Source organism: Musca domestica, unplaced genomic scaffold (assembly GCF_030504385.1).
Source record: "Musca domestica strain aabys unplaced genomic scaffold, Musca_domestica.polishedcontigs.V.1.1 2, whole genome shotgun sequence".
In the NCBI taxonomy this organism is placed as follows: Eukaryota; Metazoa; Arthropoda; class Insecta; order Diptera; family Muscidae; genus Musca; species Musca domestica.
This window is the reverse complement of record NW_026712249.1, coordinates 29,528,873-29,555,490: the sequence shown is the minus strand read 5'-3', so window position 1 is coordinate 29,555,490 and position 26,618 is coordinate 29,528,873. Positions and strand designations below refer to the sequence as shown.

At 32.0% G+C, this 26,618-nt stretch overlaps 2 protein-coding genes across 4 annotated transcripts in view; one reads left to right on the top strand and one right to left on the bottom strand.

The window, feature by feature from the left end:
• LOC101900024 (mucin-17) overlaps positions 1–26,618 on the top strand; it is a 167,913-nt gene that overhangs the window by 64,288 nt on the left and 77,007 nt on the right. The window contains exon 1 of one of the 2 annotated variants that reach the window (XM_059122053.1): positions 13,680–13,842. The exons of the other annotated variant lie outside the window; for it this stretch is intronic. Coding sequence (XP_058978036.1) covers positions 13,806–13,842 — 37 coding nt within the window. The 5' untranslated portion in view covers positions 13,680–13,805. Of the gene's footprint in view, positions 1–13,679; positions 13,843–26,618 lie in introns of those variants that run through there. 2 annotated transcript variants of the gene reach the window in all.
• The window catches only part of LOC101900196 (uncharacterized), a 102,673-nt gene that overhangs the window by 62,961 nt on the left and 13,094 nt on the right, over positions 1–26,618 (bottom strand). Inside the window, exon 1 of one of the 2 annotated variants that reach the window (XM_059122055.1) lies at positions 12,398–13,192. The exons of the other annotated variant lie outside the window; for it this stretch is intronic. The gene's annotated coding sequence lies outside the window, so the exon portion shown is untranslated. Of the gene's footprint in view, positions 1–12,397; positions 13,193–26,618 lie in introns of those variants that run through there. 2 annotated transcript variants of the gene reach the window in all.

The window sequence follows — 26,618 nt, the reverse complement described above, 5'->3', positions numbered from 1 at the left end:
TACAGCAATATATCGAAAGACTTAAGAAACAAGCACTGTTTGCTTTCGTTAAGACAAAGTAATTGGGTTTGGTTTTACTCTCTCTGTCTCTCATTTGCTCTATATTTGAAATGTATGAATATTTTGGGACAAATGGGACTTTTTGTAGAGAGACGAAAAACAGAAATAGATCGAAAGACTTAAGAAACAAGCACCAATAGAATTGAGGCCCTTATCACGTTTCATTCTAATTAATTATTTTTTTTAATAATTAATGGAGATTACAACATTTTTAAGTTGCAAAAATTTAAACTAAATTATATTTTTAAAAACTAGAAACCTTGTTCTAATTTTGGAACGTCAAAAATGCTTGCATTTGTACTTGTTTTCTCTTTCAGCAAAATAACAGTTTAATGTTTTTTATGTGTTTTATAGTGGATAACAGGTCAAAATGTTGAATAAATATATCTCTCACAAAATGCGAAATAAGCATCCAATTCTCTTCGAAGCTCACAAAACACAATATTCTTATATTTCCGGCTAAAACCATGGTATTAATAAAATTTCGATAATGTTCTTAATATTCACATATAATTTTATATTTATGCTTTTTTATCCTTTTTCGATTTCTTGCCACTGTGTCACTGTGATTAAACATGTGAATTGATTCTTATACTAAAAACCTGAGTATTTAAATTCAAGTTGCATTACAAGTATCACTTTTATATATTTATCCATAAAAAAAAACTCTTTAACAAAAGAATGCAGAATAAAAAATGGAATGTGGGTGGGGTGTTAATAAAACCGAGAGACAAAAAAGAACCAGCAATTTTAACAACTTTATAGCTGGTAATAGTTAAGAGCCAATTTTGATGGGACAATTTGTTCCGTTTTCTTACATTTATGGACTTACAAAAGAATTATTAACTGCGGACATGCCAATCGTTATTTTTTTTTTTTTTTTCTTGCAATTTGAAAGTCAAACTACAAAATCTTTGAAAAAAACATGCCGGCAAATATGCATTCCAATTAGTTGATTGTTAGTTTTAGAATTATTTTTTTTTCTTCAAAGTTGATTTGAAATTCTTTTCGTTCGTGTAATTCGCAACTGGTTTGTTTTTGATTGGTTTGTGTGTGTGTGTGTGGAGAATGTTGTGGGTTGTGTTGCCATGGCTCGGGCTTGATTCTATTTCTGCACTTGAGGGAAGTCAAGCTTGTGGTCTTGTGTTTTGGTTATTAAACAAAATTAAAAAAATAAGTACTTGAATTTAAAATAAGAATTTCAAGAACAGGATTCATTTGCACAAGCTTGAGGGTGAATATTATTATTATCATGAGGTGTTTTTATAGGGTCGTCATATGTTATAAATAGATTGGCTTAAAATCGATTGTCTTGTCAAAGGTAGTTTTATAAAAATTAATTTTCAGAATTGTGGATTTTTTTTGCAAAATTATTCGATTGGGAATTTTTTAACCAATATTTTTAAATTAGTTTTTTCTGAATTTTTCAAGATTTGTATTTATTATTATTTTTTTTTTTTTGAGAAATTGGAATATCTTTAATTATATTGTATCCCAGGGCGTATGACTGATGTCAATACGTATACGTCACAATTTTCCATTTTTAAATAATCATATGGTTGCCCCCCGAGCGTATGACTGTTTTCAACACGTATAGGTCAAGATTTCAAATGGTTTTATTATCTCCTTTCCGAAGCCTTGAAAAGTGCTTCAATCGGGAAAAAGCCAGAGGTTTTAAGTAAAAAGAGAGAAAAGAGACTTTTTCAGAGAAAAGAGACTTTCGGAGATCGTCTATGTAGAACGTCCACCATGATGTGTTTTGAAAACAGCCTCATTACTTTTCTATTTTCAAACTAGATTTATTAATTATTTTTTTAATAATTAACAACCTTAACGACCTACTCACTCACCAATTGATGAGGTAATATCTATTTAATTAATTCACCTAGAGCTTGACATCTCAATGGAATCGGGATTGTTAGGCAATGTTATTTCTGTTTTTCAAAATCGTTTAGCAAATCAATCAGCTTTTCAAAATTGCACACAAGCAAAATAAAATTACGCCAATCAAAAGTCTAAGGCGTCCAGATAACAACTCAAAACCAATTTTGCTAATCGTTTCAATAAATATTAGAATCAAATGCGAATTTGAATATTTCATTATCTCCCTGCTTCGATGCAAAAAATAAGGCAAGCGAGAATAAAGAACAACAACAAATAAATAAATATAATTTATTTGTTTATCTTTCCATTCAATTGTTTATTTTTCTACTTAAAACTTGAATTGGTTTTTTTAGGCTTTATTTGTAATAATTTTTTAACAACGTATTGATTTGTTGTCTTATTTTGATTTTTCGGAATATTTGATGGTGATGTGATTTTGGTGGCCACTTCTTAAACATTCAGCAAATCTGTTTTATTTTTTCAGACCTAAATAGAGGCGTAGATTTTTAAAAAATATTTTTTCAAAACTCATTGGCGGCGTGGATTTTTTAAAGAATATGTTTTCAAGCCTCAATGGGAGGCGTGGATTTTTTAAAGAATATTTTTTCAAGTCTCAATACAGGCGTGAACTTTTTAAAGAATATTTTTTCAAGCCTCAATACAGGCGTGGATTTTTTAAAGAATATTTTTTTAAGCCTCAATAGAGGTGTGGATTTTTTAAAAATTAATTTTTCAAGCCTCAATACAGGATTTTTTAAAGAATATTTTTGCAACCCTCAACTGAGGAGTGGATTTTTTTAAATAATATTTTTCGAGCCTCAATAGAGGCGTGGATTTTTTAAAAATTAATTTTTCAAGCCTCAATACAGGATTTTTTAAAGAATATTTTTGCAACCCTCAACTGAGGAGTGGATTTTTTTAAAGAATATTTTTTTAATCCTCAATAGAGGCGTGGATTTTTTAAATAATATTTTTCGAGCCTCAATAGAGGCGTGGATTTTTTAAGAATATTTTTTCAAGCCTCAGTAGAGGCGTGGATTTTTTTTAAAAATTAATTTTTCAAGCCTCCATGGAGGCGTGGATTTTTTTAAAGAATATTTTTCTAAGCCTCAATAGAGGCGTGGATTTTTAAAAATTAATTTTTCAAGCCTCAATAGAGGCGTGGATTTTTTAAAGAATATTTTTTCATGCCTCAATAAAGGCGTGGATTTTTAAAAATTAATTTTTCAAGCCTCAATAGAGGCGTGGATTTTTTAAAGAATATTTTTTCAAGCCTCAATAAAGGCGTGGATTTTTAAAAATTAATTTTTCAAGCCTCAATAAAGGCGTGGATTTTTAAAAATTAATTTTTCAAGCCTCAATAAAGGCGTGGATTTTTAAAAATTAATTTTTCAAGCCTCAATAAAGGCGTGGATTTTTAAAAATTAATTTTTCAAGCCTCAATAAAGGCGTGGATTTTTAAAAATTAATTTTTCAAGCCTCAATAAAGGCGTGGATTTTTAAAAATTAATTTTTCAAGCCTCAATAAAGGCGTGGATTTTTAAAAATTAATTTTTCAAGCCTCAATAAAGGCGTGGATTTTTAAAAATTAATTTTTCAAGCCTCAATAAAGGCGTGGATTTTTAAAAATTAATTTTTCAAGCCTCAATAGAGGCGTGGATTTTTTAAAGAATATTTTTTCAAGCCTCAATAAAGGCGTGGATTTTTAAAGAATATTTTTTCAAGCCTCAATAAAGGCGTGGATTTTTACAAATTAATTTTTCAAGCCTCAATAGAGGCGTGGATTTTTTAAAGAATATTTTTTCAAGCCTCAATAAAGGCGTGGATTTTTAAAAATTAATTTTTCAAGCCTCAATAGAGGCGTGGATTTTTTAAAGAATATTTTTTCAAGCCTCAATACAGGCGGGGATTTTGTAAAGAATATTTTTTCAAGCTCCAGTAGAGGCGCAGATTTTTCAAACAATATTTTTTCAAGCCTCAATAGGAGGCGGGGATTTTTTAAATAATATTTTTTCAAGCCTCAATAGGAGGCAGGGTTTTTGTAAAGAATATTTTTTCAAGCCTCAATACAGGCGTAGATTTTTTAAAGAATATTTTTTCAAGCTCCACTAGAGGCGTAGATTTTTTAAAGAATAGTTTTTCAAGCCTCAACAGAGGCGTGGTTTTTGTAAAGAATATTTTTTCAAGCCTCAATACAGGCGTAGATTTTTTAAAGAATATTTTTTCAAGCTCCACTAGAGGCGTAGATTTTTTAAAGAATAGTTTTTCAAGCCTCAACAGAGGCGTGGATTTTGTAAAGAATAGTTTTTCAAGCCTCAACAGAGGCGTGGATTTTGTAAAGAATATTTTTTCAAGCGTCAACAGAGGCGTCGATTTTGTAAGGAATATTTTTTCAAGCCTCAATAGAGGCGTGGATTTTTAAATATTAATTTTTCAAGCCTCTCTACGGTCGTGGATTTTTTAAAGAATATTTTATTAAGCCTCAATACAGGCCTGGATTTTTTTAAAGAATATTTTTTCAAGCCTCTCTACGGTCGTGGATTTTTTAAAGAATATTTTATTAAGCCTCAATACAGGCCTGGATTTTTTTAAAGAATATTTTTTCAAGCCTCTCTACGGTCGTGGATTTTTTAAAGAATATTTTATTAGGCCTCAATACAGGCCTGGATTTTTTTAAAGAATATTTTTTCAAGCCTCAATTGCATCGAAGGACCTCCCTTATTTTATTGTTTTGTTTTCCAGTGTCATTACTCCAAAGAAATGAACGTTATTCGAAGAAAACACTAAAATTTATTTGTTAATTTAAAAAATTTTGTTTTTTCTCAAATTATTTTTTTTTTGTTGTGATCTCATGCCAACATTTCGTTTTTGGGGTCATTGTGTCATCGCCATAGGGGAGTAAATTAAATAAATTTTAATTTTAACTAATTTTTGTTTGTGTATATTTTTTGTCACCGAATGTCTATCCCCAGTTAATGGCACATTAAAGTTAATGTACTTTTGGGTCATTGTATTGGGGAGATGAAGTCGAACAACGTAAAATTTCTCATGCCTTAATTGAAGTGACAATATATGAGAGAGCGTGTGTGTTTGCTTGTTTGTTTATCATCCAAATCATTTTGTTTAACTTAATTTAGTCTATGAATTACAATTAAATTTAATAACAATAATAACAATCATTCAATGGTTTGTGATAATTTGTTTCCTGATTTTTTTTTGTAATTGTCAAACAAAAATTAGGAATGAATTTTTGTTTCGAACAAATTTGTTGAAGTGCTGTAAGATTGACAGGCTGATTTGTCATTGACGTTCGCAGATGAAAATATTTAAAATACGATTTTTTCAATTTATCATGAGGTACCACTATTCGTGGAAACATCATTTCAAATACTGAAATCGCCCACGTTCAAATACCCATATCTCTGGATCCAAGAAAGATAATAACAAATATTTTAGCCTTTTAGAAAGGTTATAATGTCAATTTCGCATACGCCGTACGTTACGTACGGGCTCGATTTCGATTTTTGGGGGATTTTTTTTATAAAATACGGGTCCACAAAATTAAGAAAACACCTGTTGGATAAATCATTTCATTAGCTTGCAAATGATACCCAATTGTCCATATACCATATATAGATTTTGGGCTCCTGATTACAAATATGTAATTTCGGAAATTTCGGGAAAACAAAAAATAACTAAATATAACCGGTTTTTTTATGTTAAGATGCCAAATCCGATTTGGGAGTCAGGGCACAAAAAAGTTTTTTTTACTATATATTTGGCTTACATAATTCGCGATATAACCATAACAGTTACAAATTTTAAATAATATTATGTCGGTGTTCCCAAAATCTTCACCTGTCCATAGGAGATTTAAATCCCAGCCAAAGGCCGGATACTAGAAAAAACTTTTAGTTGTAAGAAAAAGTTCAATAAAAATTTCAAAATGCTACATATTTGGATAGCTGATCTTTTAAGCTTTCATTTGATACCCCATGAAACCGGTTACATTTCGGTTCTTTACCCGAATATTCGGTTCAAAAAACCGGATCACCGGATAAAATTTACATTTTTATAAATACAAGACTAAGGTCTATATAGAGAGAAAATTTCAGAACGAAATTGTATCTTTATGTTAAGAGATCTCAAATCCGGTTTCGGAGTTAGGGCAGAAAATCGTATTTTTTTAAATATGTATTTGGCTTACATATTCCTCTTATTGCCATAAGACTTACAAATTCCAAAAATTATTTGTCGGGTGGCACCTGTCCATAGGAGAAGGATTTAAATCTCAGCCGAAGGCCGGTTACTTTGGAAAACTTTTGGTTTTAAGAAAAAGTTCTAAGAAATTTAACAAATTGAATATTTGGAAAGATGCTTTCTTAAGCTTTAATTTGATACACATATTGATTATAAAAAACCGGTTACATTTCGGTTTTTTACCCGAACATACGGTTCAAAAAACCGGATCACCGGGTAAAATTTACATTTTTATAATTACAAGACCAAGATCTATCTAGAGAGAAAATTTCAGAACGAAATTGTATCTTTCGAATGTTGTATCTTTATGTTAAGATGCCCAATCCTATTTGGGAGTTAGGGCAGAAAATCGTATTTTTTAAATATATATTTGGCTTACATATTTCGGGATATTACCATAACAGTTACAAATTTTAAAGAATCTTACGTCGGTGTTTTCAAAATTTGCACCTGTTTATATTTAAATTAAAAATTTGAAAATGCCACACAAATGAATAGATGATCTTTTAAGGTTTCATTTGATATCCATATTGGTTCTAACAAAACCGGTTATAGTTCGTTTTTTTACCCGAACATGCGGTTCAAAAACCGGATCATCAGGTAAAATTTACATTTTTTTTTGAATCACAACACCAAGATTGAGATCGCAGTTGTCTTTTCAATGATGCATCTATATGTTTAGATGTCAAATTCGGTCTGAAAGTTAGGACAGCAAACAGTTTTTTTCTATATATTTGGCTTACATATTCCGGGTATTATCATAAAACTTAAAAATGTCAACGAATATTTTGCCAGCATTCCCGAAATTTCCATCTGTCCATAAAAGAAAGATTTAAATCCCAGCCAAATTCCGGTTATTTTCGAAAACTTTTCTTAAGCTTTCATTTGATACCCATAATGGTTCTAACAGAACCGGTTATATTTCGGTTTTTTACCCGAAAATTCGGTTCAAAAAACCGGTTCACCGGGTAAAAGTTACATTATTGTAATCACAACACCAAGATCTATGTAGAGAAAAAATTTAGATCGCAGTTGCCTTTTCAATGATGCATTTATATTTTTAGATGCCAAAACCCGGTTTGGCAGTTAGTTCAGAAAATAGTTTTTTACCATATATTTGGCTTGCATATTCCGTTTCTTACCATAAAACTCACATAATTCAAAAAATATTTTGTCGGTGTTCCCGAAATTTGCACCTGGCAATAGGAGAAAAATTTAAGTCCCTGCCGGAGACCGATTACTTTGGAAAACTTTTAGTTTTAAGGAAAAGTTCATTTGAAATTGCTACATATTTAAATAGGTGTTTCGGTTCAAAAAACCGGATCACCGGTTATGAACGCCGGGTAAAATTTAAATATTTTTTGTAATTCCAAGACTCAGATCTATCTACAGAAAAAAAATTCAGATTTTCAAGATTACAAAACCGGTTATATTTCGGATTTTACCCGAACTTTCGGTTCAAAAAACCGGATCACCGGGTAATATTTACATTTTTGTAATCACAAGACCATGTTCTATTTACAGAGCGATCCGAGAGTTATAGCTGAACTAGGATTGTTTCAATATTGCAAGATGCCCTTAGGATCTTTGATTTTGAAAATTTTCTAACAGGTCAAAGGATTTCTGGCAACTTCCGTAATTAAAAAATTTCGATGATAGTTTTATTAGCTTCTTAGTTTTTTAGTTTTTTTTTTTTTTTTTTTTTTTTTGAAACTTTGTATAAATATTTTACAGCAAAAAGAAAAGGGAAGTAAAATCTTTAACCACTGGGGCGTATGAGAAATATTCTTTGATATATTGAACATGAGAATTTATTTGGCATTCATTAAATGGTAAAATATATTTTTTTTCTTGGCTAACCATTGCCTAACACTTTCGTTGCTTCAATATTACCAATAACAATTACCAATTTTGATGACTTTCATTTTGGCCAGTATTGTCGTAGATTTTAGGCAATTATTTTCAAATGAGTTTTTTTGTTTTAATTTTTTTCATTTTAATGGTTTTTTTCGTCTCTCTTTCTCTCCCTCTCTCATAGAACCGAATGAATACATCCATTAACTATTCATCTGAATGCATTTTCTCCACTTAATTAGTTTTTTACTTCTAAATGATTTATTATTTGAAATTTCTAAAGAAAAAGTTAACAAATATTAGAAAATGAAAGTAAATGACGAAACGTGTAGCTCCCCCTTTCAACATTGAATAGTAATTTTTTTTTTTTTTTGAATTCTTGGTTAATTGTTTCTTTTTTGAAAATTTAAAATATTTCAAATATTTTAAAAATGATATTGATTTTTTGTAAATAGCGTTTCTATATAACAAGAACTCAAACTTTGAAAATTTGTCAAAATTAAATGGACAACACATGACCAAAACGTAAAAAATTCCTGAAATCGGAGTTATCCTGGGGGATATACCATAAAGTGGACCGCTATGATCCATTGTCTATACCAACGATTGTGGATGTTATGCAAAGTTTCCTATCAAATTTTAAAGCTCTATCTTCAATATTGCAAAATATAGCCTATACTATAGGGATTTCTTTGGATATGGTCAAAAATATATAAAGGTCTTAAAAAAAATTTGGCCAAAGAACCCCAAACATTTTTGGATTTTTGATTTGCGAACGAGTAAGATCAAGTCCAGTTGGCTTTTTCCACAAGCCAGACTGACCATTGTAAACTTAATTTTATGAAAAATTGCAGCGAATTGGGAAAAAGTGGAAAATTTTGTGAAAACAAGGTTTATAAACATAAAATTGGTATTTTTCAGGCTACATATTGAATATACACATTCATTTTGTTTAGAATGAAATTTGAGAAAATGAAATCACAATGAAATTTGATTTAGAATAACTCTCACATCGACATTTCCCCCAAAAAGTATAGTATAAAGGGAGATTTTGACTGATTGATTGGATTTGTGTTAAATTAACAGCAGTGAAAGCAAATACATAATTTCCACATACATTTTGAATGTAATTTTCTTAAAAACTATTGGACCTATATAAATTGTTTACTCTGAGATTTATAGTGAAATTTTGTATAGAATATTTCGTCTTTTGGTGCATTCTGTCTAAAACGAAATTTAATGTTACTTTCATCCATAAAATCGGAAAAAGTCCGAGGAAAAAATTATCAAAAAATTTTAGAATATTTTAGGTTTTTTTTTTTTTTTTTGTGGAACATTAATGCAATTTTTTTCTGGATATGTAATGAAATTAGAGATTTCTTGTCTTTGGTGACTAGTTGCGGAATTTCATTTAGAATAATTCTTACTCTGAGTCTTTCCCCAAAAAATGTAGTATAAAAGGAGATTTTGACTCGGATTTGATACGTGTTTAATTAACGTTAAAAAAGCAAGCACATAATTTTCAGTTTTAGCACATACATTTTGAATGTAATTTTCATATAAAACTATTGAACCTAGATAAATTGTTTGATTCGAGATTTATAGTGAAATTTTGTGTAGAATATTTTTTCTTTTGACACCTTTTAGCTAAAATGAAATTTTATGTTACGTTCAGGTGACAACTTGAAAACAGCCCGAGAAAAAATTGATAAAAAAAAACTAGAAATATTTTCGACGGTTTTTGTGGAACATTGATACACAATTTTTCTTGGCATCTAATCAAAAACTAGATTTCCTATCTTTGGTAACTAGAAATGAAATTCGATGTAGAATAATTCCCCCTTTGACACTTTTCCCAAAAAATGTAGTATAAAGGGAGATTTTGACTCGGGTTGGAAATGTGTTAAATTAGCAGTAAGAAAAAAGTCAACACCTAATTTGTATATAAACATGTAGTAAATAAATTTTGAATGTAATTTTCTTTAAAACTACTGTATATATATACAAGATGAGATGAAAAAACCAACTTCAGACTGCTGATAAAAAAAAAAAAAAAAATGAGATGAAAAAACCAACTTCAGACGGCTGTCATTTCTAAGCCACTTGTCCAACAGCTGTTAAAATTATTTCAAAATGGGTCACTTTTAATTGTAAAATCACAAATATTTGTATTTCATAATTTTCAAAATATTTTCAATTTTTGTATGTTTTTTTTCACAAAATAATTTTATGTTTAAAAAATTATGAATAACGATTTTAATTTTAATTTTGTTTTTTTTTTTTTTGAAATTAAAAAATTTTCAAATAACTTCCCCTGATTGCTCTTCTAACAACTGTAAATATTACCTAATCTTCAAAATATTTCCAAATTTTTAATTATTTTTTTCCCAAAATTTTGATAGCTGTTTTATTCTTTTTTTTTTCAAATTTCCAAATGACTTCCACTGATTGCTCTTCTAGCAACGACAAATATTTCCCAATCTTCCAAATATTTCCAAATTTTTAATTCTTTTTCTTTTTTGGACATGACAAGAATTTCCAAAATCACTTCTCTTGTTCTCTCTTCTAAAAACTACAAATATTTCATAATTTTTAAAATATTTTCAATTTTTGTATGTTTTTTTTTTTTTCACAAAATAATTTTATGTTTAAAAAATTATGAATATCGATTTTAATTTTAATTTTGCTTTTTTTTTTTTTTTTTTTTTTTTTTGGAAATTAAAAAATTTCCAAATGTTTTCCCCTGATTGCTCTTCTAACAACGACAAGTATTTCCTAATCTTCAAAATATTTCCAAACTTTTAGTTCTTTTTCTTTTGTGGACATTAAAAAAATCTTCAAATAACTTTAATTCTTTTTCGTTTTTGGATATTAAAAACATCTCCAAAAAATTTGCCAAAATTTTGATAGCTGTTTTCAACTACGAAAACTCAGTGATATCGCTTAGGTGCCTTTGGTGACCATTTTCTGTCAGTCTCTAGCGACAAATATTTCCTAATCTTCAAAATATGTTCAAATTTTTAATTCATTTTTGGGCATTTAAAAATATGTGATAGCTGTTTTTAACTACGAAAACTCAGTGATATTGCTTAGGTGCCTTTGGTGACCATTTTCTGTCAGTCCAAAATTTTTCAAAGGTAATACCTTAAAATTTAAACTTGTTCCCGAGATATACCCCTTTAATTAAAATTATTCTTTTTTTCAAATTTCCAAATGACTTCCCCTGATTGCTCTTCTAACAACGGCAAATATTTCCTAATCTTCTAAATATTTCCCAATTTTCAATTCTTTTTCTTTTTTGGACATTAAAAAGAATCTCCAAATCACTTCCCCTAATCTCTTTTTGCCAGCAGCAGAAGCTAACCACACACACACAGCACAGCAAAATATTTCCCAACCCACAAAGCAAACATTTTTCAAATATCATCGAACACAAACACTTCACATTTGATATTTAAAGTTAGCAGAAATAAATTAAAAAAAACTCTGAAGAAAATTTAAATGTCATCCTCCAAAAAAAAAAGATGATGAAAAAAATAATAAAAAAAATTGAAACACTTGCCTTTTTTTGAAAAAAAAAGTAAAGACAAAAAGGCCGATGATGATGTTGCCAAGTATTTTTTTTTGTTGGTCTCTCGCTTTCGGAATGACGCGGATGATTGGCCAGATATGGAAGGAACAAAAATGGAATTCACCAAAAAAAACAGTTAAAGGCCTTTTTTGTGGCGATGATTTGTAGGCAATTGTTTGTTGTTTTTTTATGGAGATTTTTTCTGTTGTTTTTATTTATTAATAATTTTTTTTTTGTTTTTGTTTGAGAATTACACAAAAGCGCAATTTGTTTTAATTTTTGTGTGTTAATGATTTGTATGATTTTTTTTTATTTTTTATTATTTTTTGTTGTTTTTTTTTTCAAATTTTCTTGGCTGTCACCTATGGAGCAAAACGCTTGAAATGACGCCAACACTTAATTTTGCAATTACAGGGCACTTTTCAATATTTTTTATTATTATTATTTTTTTTTGTAAATTGTAATTTTTTTTTATTATTTTTGTAATTTGTTTTTATTATTTTTATTGCTATTACCGTTAATTTACACACACATATAAGAAAAATACCGTACTTCCATAAAATGTTTTTTTTTTGCAATTTGCAATTTTCGATTTTTATTTATTTATTTTTTTTTTTTTAATTTTGCCGGTTGTTTATTTGTTTTTTTTTTTGTCTGGAATTCGTTTGGTATTTTGTTTTATTTATTTTTTTTTTTTTTCAAAACTTAAAATAGCAAAACAAAAATTACACACGTGCCAAAAAAATATGCATACACGCACGCACTTACAAAACGGAAAGGATAAAGAAATCCGCCAACACAGACCTCTAGGCGGTTTTGCTAGGCAGCTGAAATTGTTGTTGCAACTGTTGCTGGATGCCAATGCCTTGTTGTTGTTGGGGTTTTTGTGGCACTTGATTTATTTTGGTTTTGTTTTTTTTTTGTTGTTGCTTTTTTTCTTGGCAGGCCAGCAGCTATGCGCTTAGCATACTTATGAAAATATGCAGTTTTTTGTTGTTGTATTTTTTTTTCAATTTTTTTTCTTGCCTTCAAATCAAAATTTACAATTTCTTGTGTTGGCTGCTTGGCTGTCTGGCTGGCTGGACTGACTGCCTGTAAATGTTTATTTTGCACTTGAATTATTTACACGCAATGTAAACAAATAAATTTGCATAACAACACCACCTCTTGTTGTTGTTCTTTTTAGGGTTGTTGTTGTTCTTGGCAACTCCAGCATAAACATAAATTCACACAGAAATGACGGCGCGCGTGGTAGATGGAAACGCGTTGCAACCGACAGACTTTGATTTATTCAATTCGACAGCAGAAAAGCAAAAAAACAAAAGACTTAAGACACAAACGTCATGAATAAAACAAAAGCCAATGATTTTTTTTTTGTTTTGTTTTTGCAATTCAATATTTTTTTAGATTTTATTTTCAATATTTCTTTTTTCCTCTCTTTGTTAAAAATTGTAAAAATATTCTTTTCAATATTCAATTTGAAATTCTTATTTCATCAATACTTTTTTTCTTCACTTCTTGTGTGTTTCAATAATTTTTATTTTTTTTTAAATTCTCTCGTTTTATTTATTTTTTCCCGCTTTTGCGAAACAACACCTGCAAAGTTTAAAATGAAACTGAAAGCTAAGTTTTCAACATTTTTACCCAACAGCTTCGCAAGTCGGCAGTCGGCAATTCTGCTGACTTAGCAGCTCATTCCCTTTAACATCAAACGCACACACACTCTCACAAAACTCAAAACTGTAAGCCAGCCCAACACACAGACAAGACAAGACGTAAAATACAACAAGTTCAGTTAGTCAGTCAGTCAGCGGCCAGGCAGCCAGCCAGCCAGCAGTCAGCCAAATATTTAAACCATAACTCAATTTTTCGTTTCGTATTTCAAAAACTTCAAAAGCGTAACTCTCTTTGGTTTTGAGTTCGGGTTCTCTCTCTCTCTCTCTCCATATCTCTCGCGAGATTTTGTGCCAATTGTAGAATTTCAAATTTTACGCTTAAATGTTAATTTGTTTCGCCAAAAAAACACAATGTTAACATTTACTTACAACACAGCCAAGCAACAACAACAACAAAAACAATACTTTGTTGTTACTGTAATTAACAGCATCTGAGTTGTGCCATCCATGGATTAATTATGAAGTTTATGTGCAAAAAATAAAATTTCCATTGGCAAATAATGGACCAAAAATTGGGGATATTATACCCTACACTAGGTATGTATTGGGAAACAAATTTTAAGGGATTTATAGGATGGGATGCAAAATAAAACAACATTTTAGGTCGATTTCGGGGGAACTTTTTTTACCTTTGAAAGTAAATTAAAAAAATCCTGTATTTTAGGTCAATTTTTACCCCAAGTGGTAATAGCTGTTTTTTTACTATGAAACCTCAGACTTAGCCCTTAGCCTTTGGTGACGATATTCAGCTTGTCTCTAGCTACAAATTTTCCAAACATAGCATATCAAATTTTGATCAGGTTTCCGAGATATAATCCTTTTTAGTCTTTTACCTTTTTCTTTTGGCTCAAATTTTGACCCAAAATTTTAATAGCTATTTTTAACTAGGAAAACTCAGTGATATCGCTTAGGTGCCTTTGGTGACTATTTTAAGCTTGTCCCTAGCTACAAATTTTCCGAAAATAGTATACCAACATTTTAACTGGTTGCCGAGATATAATCCTTTGAAAATTATTATTTTACCTTGTTCTTTTGGCTCACATTTGACCCAAAATTTTTATAGCTGTTTTTAACTAGGGAAATTCAGTTATATCTCTTAGGTGCCTTTGGTGACTATATTCAGCTTGTCCCTAGCTAAAAATTTTCCGAAAATATTACATCAACATTTCAACTAGTTTCCGAGATATAATCCTTTTTTTAGTCTTTTACCATTTTTTTTGGCTCAAATTTTGACCCAATATTTTGAAAGCTGTTTTTAACTTTGAAAACTCAGTTATATCTCTTAGGTGCATTTGGTGATTATTTTAAGCTTATCCCTAGCTAAAAATTTTCCGAAAATAGTATATCAACATTTCAACTGGTTTCCGAGATATACTCCTTTTTGTAGTCTTTTACCTTTTTCTTTTGGCTCAAATTTTGACCCAAAATTTTGATAGCTATTTTTAATTACGAAAACTGAGTTATATCTCTTATGTGCCGTTGGTGATTATTTTAAGCTTGTCCCTAGCTACAAATTTTCCGAAAATAGCATATCAAATTTTAATCAGGTTTCCGAGATATAATCCTTTGAAAATTATTCATTTATCTTTTTCTTTAGGCTCGAATTTTGATCCAAAATTTTGATAGCCATTTTAACTACGAAAACTCAGTTGTATCTCTTAGGTGCATTTGGTGACTATTTTAAGCTTGTCCCTAGCTACAAATTTTCCGAAAATAGCATTTCAACATTTTAACTGGTTGCCGAGATATAATCCTTTGAAAATTATTATTTTACCTTGTTCTTTTGACTCACATTTGATACAAAATTTTGATAGCTGTTATTAACTAGGAAAACTCAGTGATATCGCTTAGGTGTTATTGGGGACTATTTTCTGCCAGTCCCTAGCTACAAATTTTCCAAAGGTAAAACCTCAATATTTAAACCTGTTTCCGAGATATGGCCCTTTGAATGTTATTCTTTTTTTAATAATATCTAAATAATACCAAATTTCACCCAATATATCAACAGCTGTTTTTTACTAGGAAAACTCGATCCTGTCGCCTAGGTGCCTTTGGTGACTATTTTACGCTTGTACCCAGCTACAAAGTTTCCAAAGATAGTAAATCAAAATTTAAATCGGTTTTCGAGATATGACCCTTTAAAAATAATTCTATACCAAATTTCACCCAATATAATAACAGTTGTTTTTTTTTAATAAGAAAAAATAATATTATCGCTTTGGTGCCTTTAGTAGCTATTTAAAGCTTGTCCCCAGCTAAAAATTTTCCGAAAATAGTATATCAACATTTCAACTGGTTTCCGAGATATAATCCTTGTTTTAGTCTTTTACTTTTTTTTGGCTCAAATTTTGACCCAAAATATTGATAGCTATTTTTAACTACGAAAACTCAGTTATATCTCTTAGGTGCCTTTGGTGACGATATTCTGCTTGTCCCTAGGTACAAATTTTCTGAAAATAGTATACCGACATTTTAAATGGTTGCCGAGATATGATCCTTTGAAAATTATTATTTTACCTTGTTCTTTGGCTCACATTTGACACAAAATTTTGATAGCTGTTTTTAACTTCGAATACTCAGTTATATCTCTTAGATGCCTTTGGTGATTATTTTAAGCTTGTCCCTAGCTACAAATTTTCCGAAAATAGTATATCAACATTTGAACTGGTTGCTGAGATATAATCCTTTGAAAATTATTTTTTTACCTTTTTCTTTGGCTCAAAATTTGACCCAAAATTTTGATAGTTGTTTTTAATTACGAAAACTGAGTTATATCTCTTAGGTGCCTTTGGTGACTATATTCAGCTTGATGGCCGTTTTTAACTACGAAAACTCATTGATATTGCTTAGGCGCCTTTGCAGACTATTTTAAACTTGTCCCCAACTACAAATTTTCCAAAGGTAATACCTCAAAATTTAAACTGATTTCCGAGATATAGCCTTTTTGAAAAGTATTCTTATTTTCAATAAAATTTAAATTATACCAAATTTCAACCAATGTAATAAAAGCTGTTTTCACTAAGAAAAACCAATTTTATCATTTGGGTACCTTTGGTGACTATTTTCGGCTAGTCCCTAGCCTCAACATTGCCAAAAATAGTATAGCAAAATGTCAACTAGTTTCCGAGATATCGCCCTTTGAAAATTATTCTTATATCAAATTAATTACACAACCCCACACCCCCAAAAATAATTTTTTTTTTGAGTCTATTTATCAGAAACCAAGTTCATATCCAGAAAATAATTTCGAAGCGCTAAAGAGGTCAGAACACTGTGCAATAAAATTTACATTTTTTTTTAAGAAAATTAAAAATTATGGAATTTAATCAAACATAATTATACCCTCAGCCGCCATATGGCTAGAGAGAATTTATAACATTTGATGCAGCCAAAACGTGCCTCATCGACATAACGATTTTAGACCCTAGGTCTCTTTGGACCTAGACATTTCGAGTCGATCTAGGGATGTCCCTCGGTCTTTCTGTCTGGCTGGTGCGCACGATAACTCTCGAAGAGGATTATCCAATTTGGTCCAAACTTGGTACATCGTAATGGTATTGGTATCAAACATAGATCGAGTTCGGAGATGGGCAAAATCGGTCATCTACTTCTGGTATCTCCCCTACAAAAAGACGACATTTTCAAACAAATATTTTACGGCACAGAGAGAGAGAAAGAATCATTCGATTTTGCTCCAACTTTACAAATCCTAATATTTGCATCAGTGCTAGGTTAGATGCGAAAATGGACAATATCGGTACACTCCATCAAGTTCCTCACCCACAAAGGGTCTAAATTTTAAATAATTTTAACTCTTATAAAATATGTTCTAAGAGTCCGATTGTCTTGAAATTACGCACATCACAATATTTTTATTAACCCATGGTTTGTTGTGGAGATGGAATCTATCGATCCACTCCTTCTCGTATCTCCCCCAAAAAACTTCGAAGTTGTGAATATCTATAAAGCTCATAGCAAAAGCGAAATTAACATCCGATTCCATTCAGACCTAGTACTTCTCAATATTTCTATCAACACAGGATCTGTTATAAAGATGGTATACAACGGAATATTCCTTCTGGTAGACCCCCCCTCCACACAATAGGCTCAACATTTTTGATTAACTAAAACGATCAAAAAATTCGAAATAGGCATCCGGATCTCTTCAAATTTCACACATGCCATTATTGTTACTAACACAAGATCTGCTGTGAAAATGGAAATTAAAATTCTCGTATTTCTCCCACAAAGGGTTCAAAATTTTGAACAAAAGAACGCTTATAAAACGCAATTTTCACACATCCTAAAATTTTTACTAACGCAAAATCTGTTGGAAAGCTGAAGGCTATCTGCCAACCCTATCTGGTACTTAACCTATAAAGGTGACAATTTTCTCAGACAGTAGCCTGATATGAATGCGGAATTTATAATTTTGTATAAATGTTCGATTTTTTACAACATTTAGTACCTTTTTTTGTACTTTTAGAACCATTTGGGCTCTAATTTTCAAAAAATTGTTTTCTGCGACTCTTAAACCCAATCTGTCAATTCTCACTTCAAATGTCAGATTGACAGCCCCACCCATTTGATAAATTAAATGGTATAGCATTTAGTACCATTTGGTACCTTTGATTTGTTACTACTTTGTACGCTTTCACACCTTACACACCTAGTATACCGTCTGTGTAGAATTTTCCGAGTTCTAGCTTTACCTTTCGATAAATCAACATGTTGTATTATTATACCTTCCACCATTCTATTGAGGGTATATTAGCTTTGTCTTTCCGTTTGTAAATACTTGAAATATTCATGATAGACCCTGCAAATTATATATATTCTGGATCTGCATAAATTTGTAAGACGATCTAGCGATGTCCGCCTGTTCAAATCACCCTATCTTTCGAACGAATTGAGATAGAAGGCTAACATTTTGCATACATTCATAGTTTACCAGTAGGCAGGTTAAGATCGTAAATGGGCCATGTCGGTCCATGTTTTCGTATAGCCCCCATATAATGGTTCCTCCCAATAGTCGGTATTTTGATAATTTTAGCAACGTTATTCACCCGTATCCTTTCAAATGTCATATTGGGAGATCTTAATGGGTACCACAACCTATGGCAAAAATAATTTGTATGCGTCACGTCTTCGTATAGTCCCATATGATGGTACTTCCCGATATTTTCATGATTTTTGCGACACTATTCACTGGAATTGTAACAAATTTCGCATTTAAAGTTCGAAATGGATACTGCAAGCTATGGCAAAAAATTTCGTATGCAGGTCCACGTCTTCGTATAGCCCCCATATGACGGTACCCCTCGATACTCAGTATTTTCATGATTTTTCCGACATTATTTACCGGAATCATTTCAAGTTTCGTATTTGAAGTTCGCAATGGCTACTACAGCCTATGACCAAAAAAATCGTAAGCAGGTCCACGTCTTCGTATAGTCCACATATAACGGTTTTCATTTAGTAGTTTTCGGATTTTTTGAAATTTTTCAAGTTGCTGCTTTTTTACCTGTTTAGTACCTTTTTGTACTTTTAGTACCCTTTTAGTACTAATTTCTACAAATGCTTCTATTTTTACCTTTTATAACCCAGATTGAGATCCATAGTCCATTTGGTACGTTTTGCTACATTTAGTACTTTTTGGATACAAAATCTCGATATTTGTACCTTTTATAACCCATATTGAGGTCCTTAGTCCATTTTGTACTTTTCGGTAAATCTAGTACTCTTTGAATACAAATCTCAAGATTTGTACCTTTATAACCCAGATTGGTGTCCATAGTCCATGTAGTACGTTGTGGTACATTTAGTACTCTTTGGTACTTTTTGGGTGTAAATCTCGATATGGGATTTAAAAATGTTCTCTTTGGAAATCATTTACCCTCAAATACCACCAAAAAATGTTACCCAGTGTTACCAATGTCCATGTCATTCAGAATATCAACTTCATTCGCTGCACTCTTCCGAAAACAACGATCATTGAGATTGAAGTCCATAGTCCATTTAGTACGTTTTGCTACATCTAGTACTCTTTGGTACTTTTTGGGTGTAAATCTCGATATGGGATTCAAAATTTTACTCTGCGGAAATTATTTACCCTGAATCCCCACAAAAATGTTACCCAGTGTAACCAATGTCCATGTCATTCAGAATGTCAACATCATTCGCTGCACTCTTCCGAAAACATCGATCATCATCTCAAAGAGACAATGAGTCCATCAGTCATCAGAATAGCTTAGAAGGTGTTTTTCTGTTTTGTTTTTTTTTTCTCTCGATTCAAGCCAGGTATGGTCATAATTTTCGAAAAAAAAAGCAATAAATAAAAAAAATACAAAAATATAAATAATTTTTATTTGCATAAGTGTCGGTGGTGTTGTCGTGATGAGCCACTCTTTAGTCAGTGCCGTGGCTGCAAACGGTGGCACTATTTTGTCTAACATGAATGTTTTTCGTCTTGTTGTTGTTTTTAGTTTTTGCTGGCTTTGAGGTTCACTGAAGGTAAGAGTGGCGCGCTTCGCTGCAGGTTTCAAATTCATAGCCAGCGGCTAGACTCGAATCATGGCTTTGGAGCAAAAAACAAAAAAAAAAAAAACATTCATGCAGTGAGTCTGAATTTGAATCCGACTTGGATGATGAAGATATGGTGATAATGAAGATTGGGTTGGATGGCTGCTTGGCTGAAGATGGATGGCTCGCTCATGAGTCAAGCTGCTGCACTAGTCAGTCAGCCAGCCAACCAACCAACCAGCCAGTGAATGACAGTGTCGTGTTACCAGTTACGCTTTTTTGATTACCACTTTATTTCTCTTTGAAGGTTGTCACTGGGTTTTGGGTTTGGTGTTTTGTTCGTCTGTTTGTCTGTCGTTACTACAAAGTGTCACATTAAACAAAATATAATTAAATTATTTTTTTGTTTTGTTTTATTTAATGCTCCAATGAAACTAAAGGTGAGAGTAATTCTTTCTTTTGCAAAAAAAAAAAAAAATAAATAAATAAATAAATAAATAAAAAATAAAAAAAATAAAATAAAATAAATAAAAAAAATTAAAAAAAATAAAATAAATATTTTGCTTTTCTAAGCAAAAATCTGTGAATATTGAAAACGTTTTTTTTTTTGAAAATTTAATTTCGGAAACCTTCAAATGGCATTTTAAGCTAATCTCTAATTTTATTACAAGATAGTAGTGGCGGCGTTTTTTTTTAATTCAAATTAAGATCCGGTTATTCTTCCATGGCACACGTAGCGCCTCACACACACACACACACATAGACTAAAATATACTACCAGAAAAAAATGCATATAGTTCAAGGTTATGGTGAATCAAAACATATGTGTGTCTGTTTGTATTTATATTTTTTAACATCTCCATGAAAATTAAAATCGATTAAATCCTTTACAAAAAAGAGAAGAGATTCTTTGGCGGGGTTGGGTTTTAAAACCAGTTCTCTCTCTCACACACAAACGGAAGCATAATCATAAACTATTATTAATTCTATTCAAATTTTGAAAAAGAAAAAAAAAATAAATGAATTGATTTGATTTATAAAACAAAAATCTAGTAATTATTTGCTGTTCGAAGAATGTTGAATATTTAAATAGTTCCGCTCCAAACAAATTCTGAACGCACACCAGCGTCGTCAATCAATTCAAAATTTGAGTCAATACAACACAGTGGTGGGAAAAATATTTCATTGGAAAATATTCAAAAATTTTGAAAATTTGGGAGAACTAAATACCGAATTCAAAATGTGTACAGAACTAATGGAAAATATGAATAATAAGTTTTAAAATGGGTCTGAGTGATGGGAACTAAAATTTCAACTAAATTTTCCACTAAGTGTTCTTAACAGAAGACCATGGGTTTCAGAGGGGGATTTTTGCACGGAGAACGGGTCCTTTCCTAACCCATCACGAGGCTTAATGGTTCTCATACAGAGAAAATAAAAATATAAATAGCGGAACCTAAAATTTCAACTAAATTTTCCACTAGGTGTTCTCAACAGAAGACCATGGGTTTCAGAGGGGGATTTTTGCACGGGGAACGACAGGTCTACCTCCGATACTTTCCTAACCCATCACGAGGCTTTATGGTTTTCCTACAGAGAAGATAAAAATAAAATATATAAATGGCGGGACCTCAAATTTCAACTAAATTTTCAGAAGGTGTTTCCGACACAAGACCATGGGTTTCTGAGGAGGTTTTTGCGAAGTGTCTCCCTCCGATCCTTTCCTAACCCATCACGAGGTTCTCCTACAGAGAAGATAAAAATATAAATGGCGGGACCTAAAATTTCAAAAAAATTTTTCCCTAGGTGTTCTTAACAGAAGACCATGGGTTTCAGAGCGGAATTTGCACGGGGAACGAAAGGCCTCCCTCCGATCCTTTCCTAACCCATCACGAGGCTTTAAGGTTCTCCCATAGAGAAGATAAAAATATAAATGGCGGGTTCTAAAATTTCAAAGACTTTTTCACAAGGTGTTCTCAACGGAAGACCATGGGTTTCTGAGGGGGATTTTTGCACGGAGAACGGGTCCTTTCCTAACTCATCACGAGGCTTAATGGTTCTCCCACAGAGAAGATAAAAATATAAATGTCGGGACCTAACATTTCAAATAAATTTTCACTAGGTGTTTTCAACACAAGACCATGGGTTTCAGAGACGATTTTTGCGGAAGGTCTCTCTCCGATCCTTTCCTAACCCATCACGAGGTTCTCCTACAGAGAAGATAAAAATATAAATGGTGGGTTCTAAAATTTCAAAGACTTTTTCACAAGGTGTTCTCAACGGAAGACCATGGGTTTCAGAGGGGGATTTTTGCACGGGGAACGGCAGGTCTACAGAGAAGATAAAAATAAAAAATATAAATGGCGGGACCTCAAATTTCAACTAAATTTTCCACTAGGTGTTCTTAACAGAAGACCATGGGTTTCAGAAGGCGTTTCCGACACAAGACCATGGGTTTTTGAGGAGGTTTTTGCGAAGTGTCTCCCTCCGATCCTTTCCTAACCCATCACGAGGTTCTCCTACAGAGAAGATAAAAATATAAATTGCGGGACCAAAAATTTCAACTAAATTTTCCACTAGGTGTTCTCAACGGAAGACCATGGGTGTAAGAGCGAGTTTTTGCACGTGGAACGGAAGGTCCTCCTCCGATCCTTTCCTAACCCATAACGAGGCTTTATGGTTCTGCTACAGAAAAGATAACAAGTAAAATAATATCAGTCGGTTTTGCCTACATATGTATACCCCCAGCCTTGACTTATGATTATTCACACTATTGACCCTTTATGGGGGAGGTTCCGTTGGGGGAGGTTCGTATCTGACCTAAGACTGATATAAATATCACAACGCGCCCGAATTGGGCTATATCGACTACTTCCCATACTTAATATGAGATATGTTGAAATTTTGGGAAAATGTGAAAATATGCATGGGGTAACAAATATAGCGGACCGAAGTAGTCGTATGTATCCAATTTTATTCGAAATCATAAATTTCGATATTTAACATATTCATATCAGATTTGTGGTTAAGTGAAATATTTAAATGTAGAGAATCGCAGACTTGTTTCGCAAGTTATGACAGATAAAAGCATTGAAAATTGTGAGCCTTTGTGGGTTAGGTACCAAAAGCGGTTGACAACATATCCTGCGTTAGCAAAAATATTTGGATGTGTGAAATTTGAAGAGAGTTGGATGCTTATTTCGCTTTCTTTGAGCGTTTAGTTTTTCAAAATCTTGAATCCTATGTGGGGGAGGTACCAGAACAATAAGTCCAATCTCTACCATCTTTATAAGAAAGCTTGTGTTTATGGAAATATTGAGTTGTGCCATGTCTGAATGGAATCGGATGTTAACTTCCCGTTTTACGAGCTTCATGAATACTCAAAATTTTGAGGAGGTACCAGAAGGAGTGGTCCGATCTCTACCATCTTTATAACAGAACCTTGTGTTGATGAAAATATTGAGTTGTGCCGAGTCTGAATGGAATCGGATGTTAATTTCCCGTTTTACGAGCTTCATGAATATTCAAAACCTTAACCCTTTGCGGGGGAGGTACCAAAAGGAGTGGACCGATAATAAAAATATTGTGATGTGTGTAATTTTAGGACAATCGGACTTTATATTTGTGGGGGGGGGGGATACCAGAAGCAATGGATTAATATTTCCCAGCTCCGAACTCGATCTAAGTTTGATAAAAACATGTTTGTGCGAAATCGGATACTCCCTTCGAGAGCTATCGTATGCACCAACCAGCTAGTCAGAACGGACGGACATCGCTAGATCGACTCCAAATGTCCTGAAACGGATTTGGTTCAAAGAGTCCTAAGCTCTAAAAACGTTATTTCGACGGGGCACGTTTTGGCCGTATCAAATGATATATACCCTCTCTAGCCATTTGGCTGAGGGTATTAAAAGCATACACCTAATCTTGTAGCTAGATATATGGTTTATTCTGATTATACCCTATACCACTAGGTGGTCAGGGTTTTATGTCTTTGCGCATTTTTTTTGTAACAGGCAAAAGGAAACGAGATAGACCCATAGTTCCTTTTGATGATCTGCATTTTTGTAAACAAAGTACAGGTCGCATTTATTGTCCGATCCAGATGAAATTTTGCACAAATCATTTGTTTGGCCCAAGGACGAACCCTATTGAAATTGGAGAAAATCGGTCAAAATTTAGATATAGCTCCCATATATATCTTCGTCCGATTTGCCTTTTATTGTGCACCAAACGTGTAATATCAGCCCGATTAGTATGGAATTTTGAACATACAACCAAATTAGGCCTGAAAATAAGTATGCCAAATTTTATCGAAATCGGTTCAGATATAGCTATAGCTCCCATATATATATTGTTCATACGATTTATTATTTTTGTCCTCCGCAGCCGTAATATGCACTCTGTAACAACAATATTTGGGAAAATATATAAAATTCAGCTCAGAAATACATTTGCTAAATTTTATCGAGATCGAATCAGATTTGGACATAGCTCCCATATATAACTTCGTCCGATTTACCTTTGATTTGGATATATAAAATATTATAAAAATTATTAAAATTAAATAATAATAATAATTATTATTTTTTCTTCTTTCAGGTAAATCTATTATTTCATCAACTGTGTAAGTTAGCACCGCCCAAAAATTGCACAGCTATGGCTTTAACATTTTCGATTATTTTTGGAACGAATACTACAATACTGTACACAATTTTGGCTGCAACTATTAAACGTCACACATCTACACACCCTGACCCCTGATCACACACACACACACAAACCTAATTTAATTCCAACAACAATAGCAATTAAACCAAATCAAAATGTTTTTGTTTATATACATTTTAAGAACGCGTGTGGCGAATATTAAATTTTAACAATTTATTTTATTGACAGCACAAAACAATCGATGAAATATTAATTAATTATTTGAGGGAGAACAATAGAACATAATTAGAATTATTAGAACAAAACAAAAATTAATTTGAGAATTTTTTTAAGAAAATATATAAATCGCCATGTGTCTGTATTTATGTGTGTTTAGAGGACACGATAACTCTCGATGGGAGTATCTACATCCCAATGTTGTTTCCAATATTTGAGCAACTATAAAAATGAAATACATCAGTTTACATATTCTTCTGCCTCTCCCATCCTTACAATACAAAAAAAAAAAAAAAAAAATGACAAAAATTATAAGGCTGCTATTAGTCCCTGATTTCCGCAAATTTACAAAATAAAGATACAGTTTTATACCCTCCACCTTGAAAAGGAGGGTATATTAACTTTGTCATTCCGTTTGTAACATCATTAAATATTCGTCGTTGACCCCATAAAGTATATATATATTCATAATCAGCATAAAATTCTAAGTCGATTTAACGATGTCCGTCTGTCTGTCCGTCTGTCTGTCTGTTGAAATCACGATACAGCCCACATTATTTGACGTAGAGCTCCAAAATTTAGCAGAGCAATTTGTATTGTGTCTAGGAAGGTAGGTATTGAAAATGAGATATATCGGACCACGTTTTGGTATAGTCCCCATATAACGGTACCTCCCGACATTCGGTATTTTAATGATTTATGTCACATTTTTTCACGGATTTGTCTGAAAATTTGTATTTGTAGGTCATAACGGGTCCAGGTTCGTCTGCCAAAACATTGCATGTATGGGTCCACGATTTGGTATAGTCCCCATACAACGGTACCTCCCGATATTCGGTATTTTGATGATTTTTGACACATTTTTTTCACGAATTTATCTGAAAATTGGTAGTTGTAGGTCATAATGGTTCCTAGTTCGTGTGGCGAAACATTGTATGTATAGGTCCGCGTTTTGGTATAGTCCCCATGTAACGGTATCTCCCGATAATCGGTATTTTAATGGTTTTTGCCACATTTTTTCCCGGATTTGTCTAAAAATTGGTATTTGTAGGTCATAATGGGTTCCAGCTCCGGTGGCGAAACATTGCATGTATAGGTCCACGTTTTTGTATAGTCCCATATAGACGTATTTTCCGATATTTGGTATTTCTATAATTTTTGGCACATTGTCAATGTGGGTCATTATGGGCTCTAATGTTTCCTTTACCATAAGGTGGAGGGTATTAAAAGTTTGGCCCGGCCGAACTTAATTTTTTTTTACTTGTTAAATGTTATGAATTTCTATGAAACTCGCTGTCGGACGAGTGACTTTGAAATGGCAGCAGCCTGAAGTTTTTTCATCTCGCCCTGTAGTAAAATTCGATGAAGAATATTCTTGTCCTCGACATCGTCTTTCTAAAATGATATTTTGCAGGAGATTTTTTGGCATAAATTCATATGAAGTACGACATTAACCATAAAATGTACTTTTTATTTATGAATTTCTGGAGTTTAGGTAAGATCTAGAGTTTTGATGTATTCCGGGACCCATAATAGAATTTCATGACAGATAAATTTGTAGGGTATAAATAATCCTCATAATGTTATCAATAATATTGGCAAAGACGCCATACTCCTAAAATGCAAGGATTCCAAGAAATCTTCTATTGGGAATTTCAAAAAAAAAAAAGAACAAGTTAAAAAGCATTAAGTTCGGCCGGGCCGAATTTCAAATACCCTCCACCTTTTGGAACGAATTTAAAATTTTTCAAAAAATAAAATTCTTAAAAAATTCTGTTAAAATTTAAAAAATACCAAATATAGCCGTCTATTGGGGTCTATACGACGTAGACCTACATAGGCATTGTTTGTCATAAGCCATTACCATATTCAAATTCGAAACTTGAAATAAAGGGTGAATAATG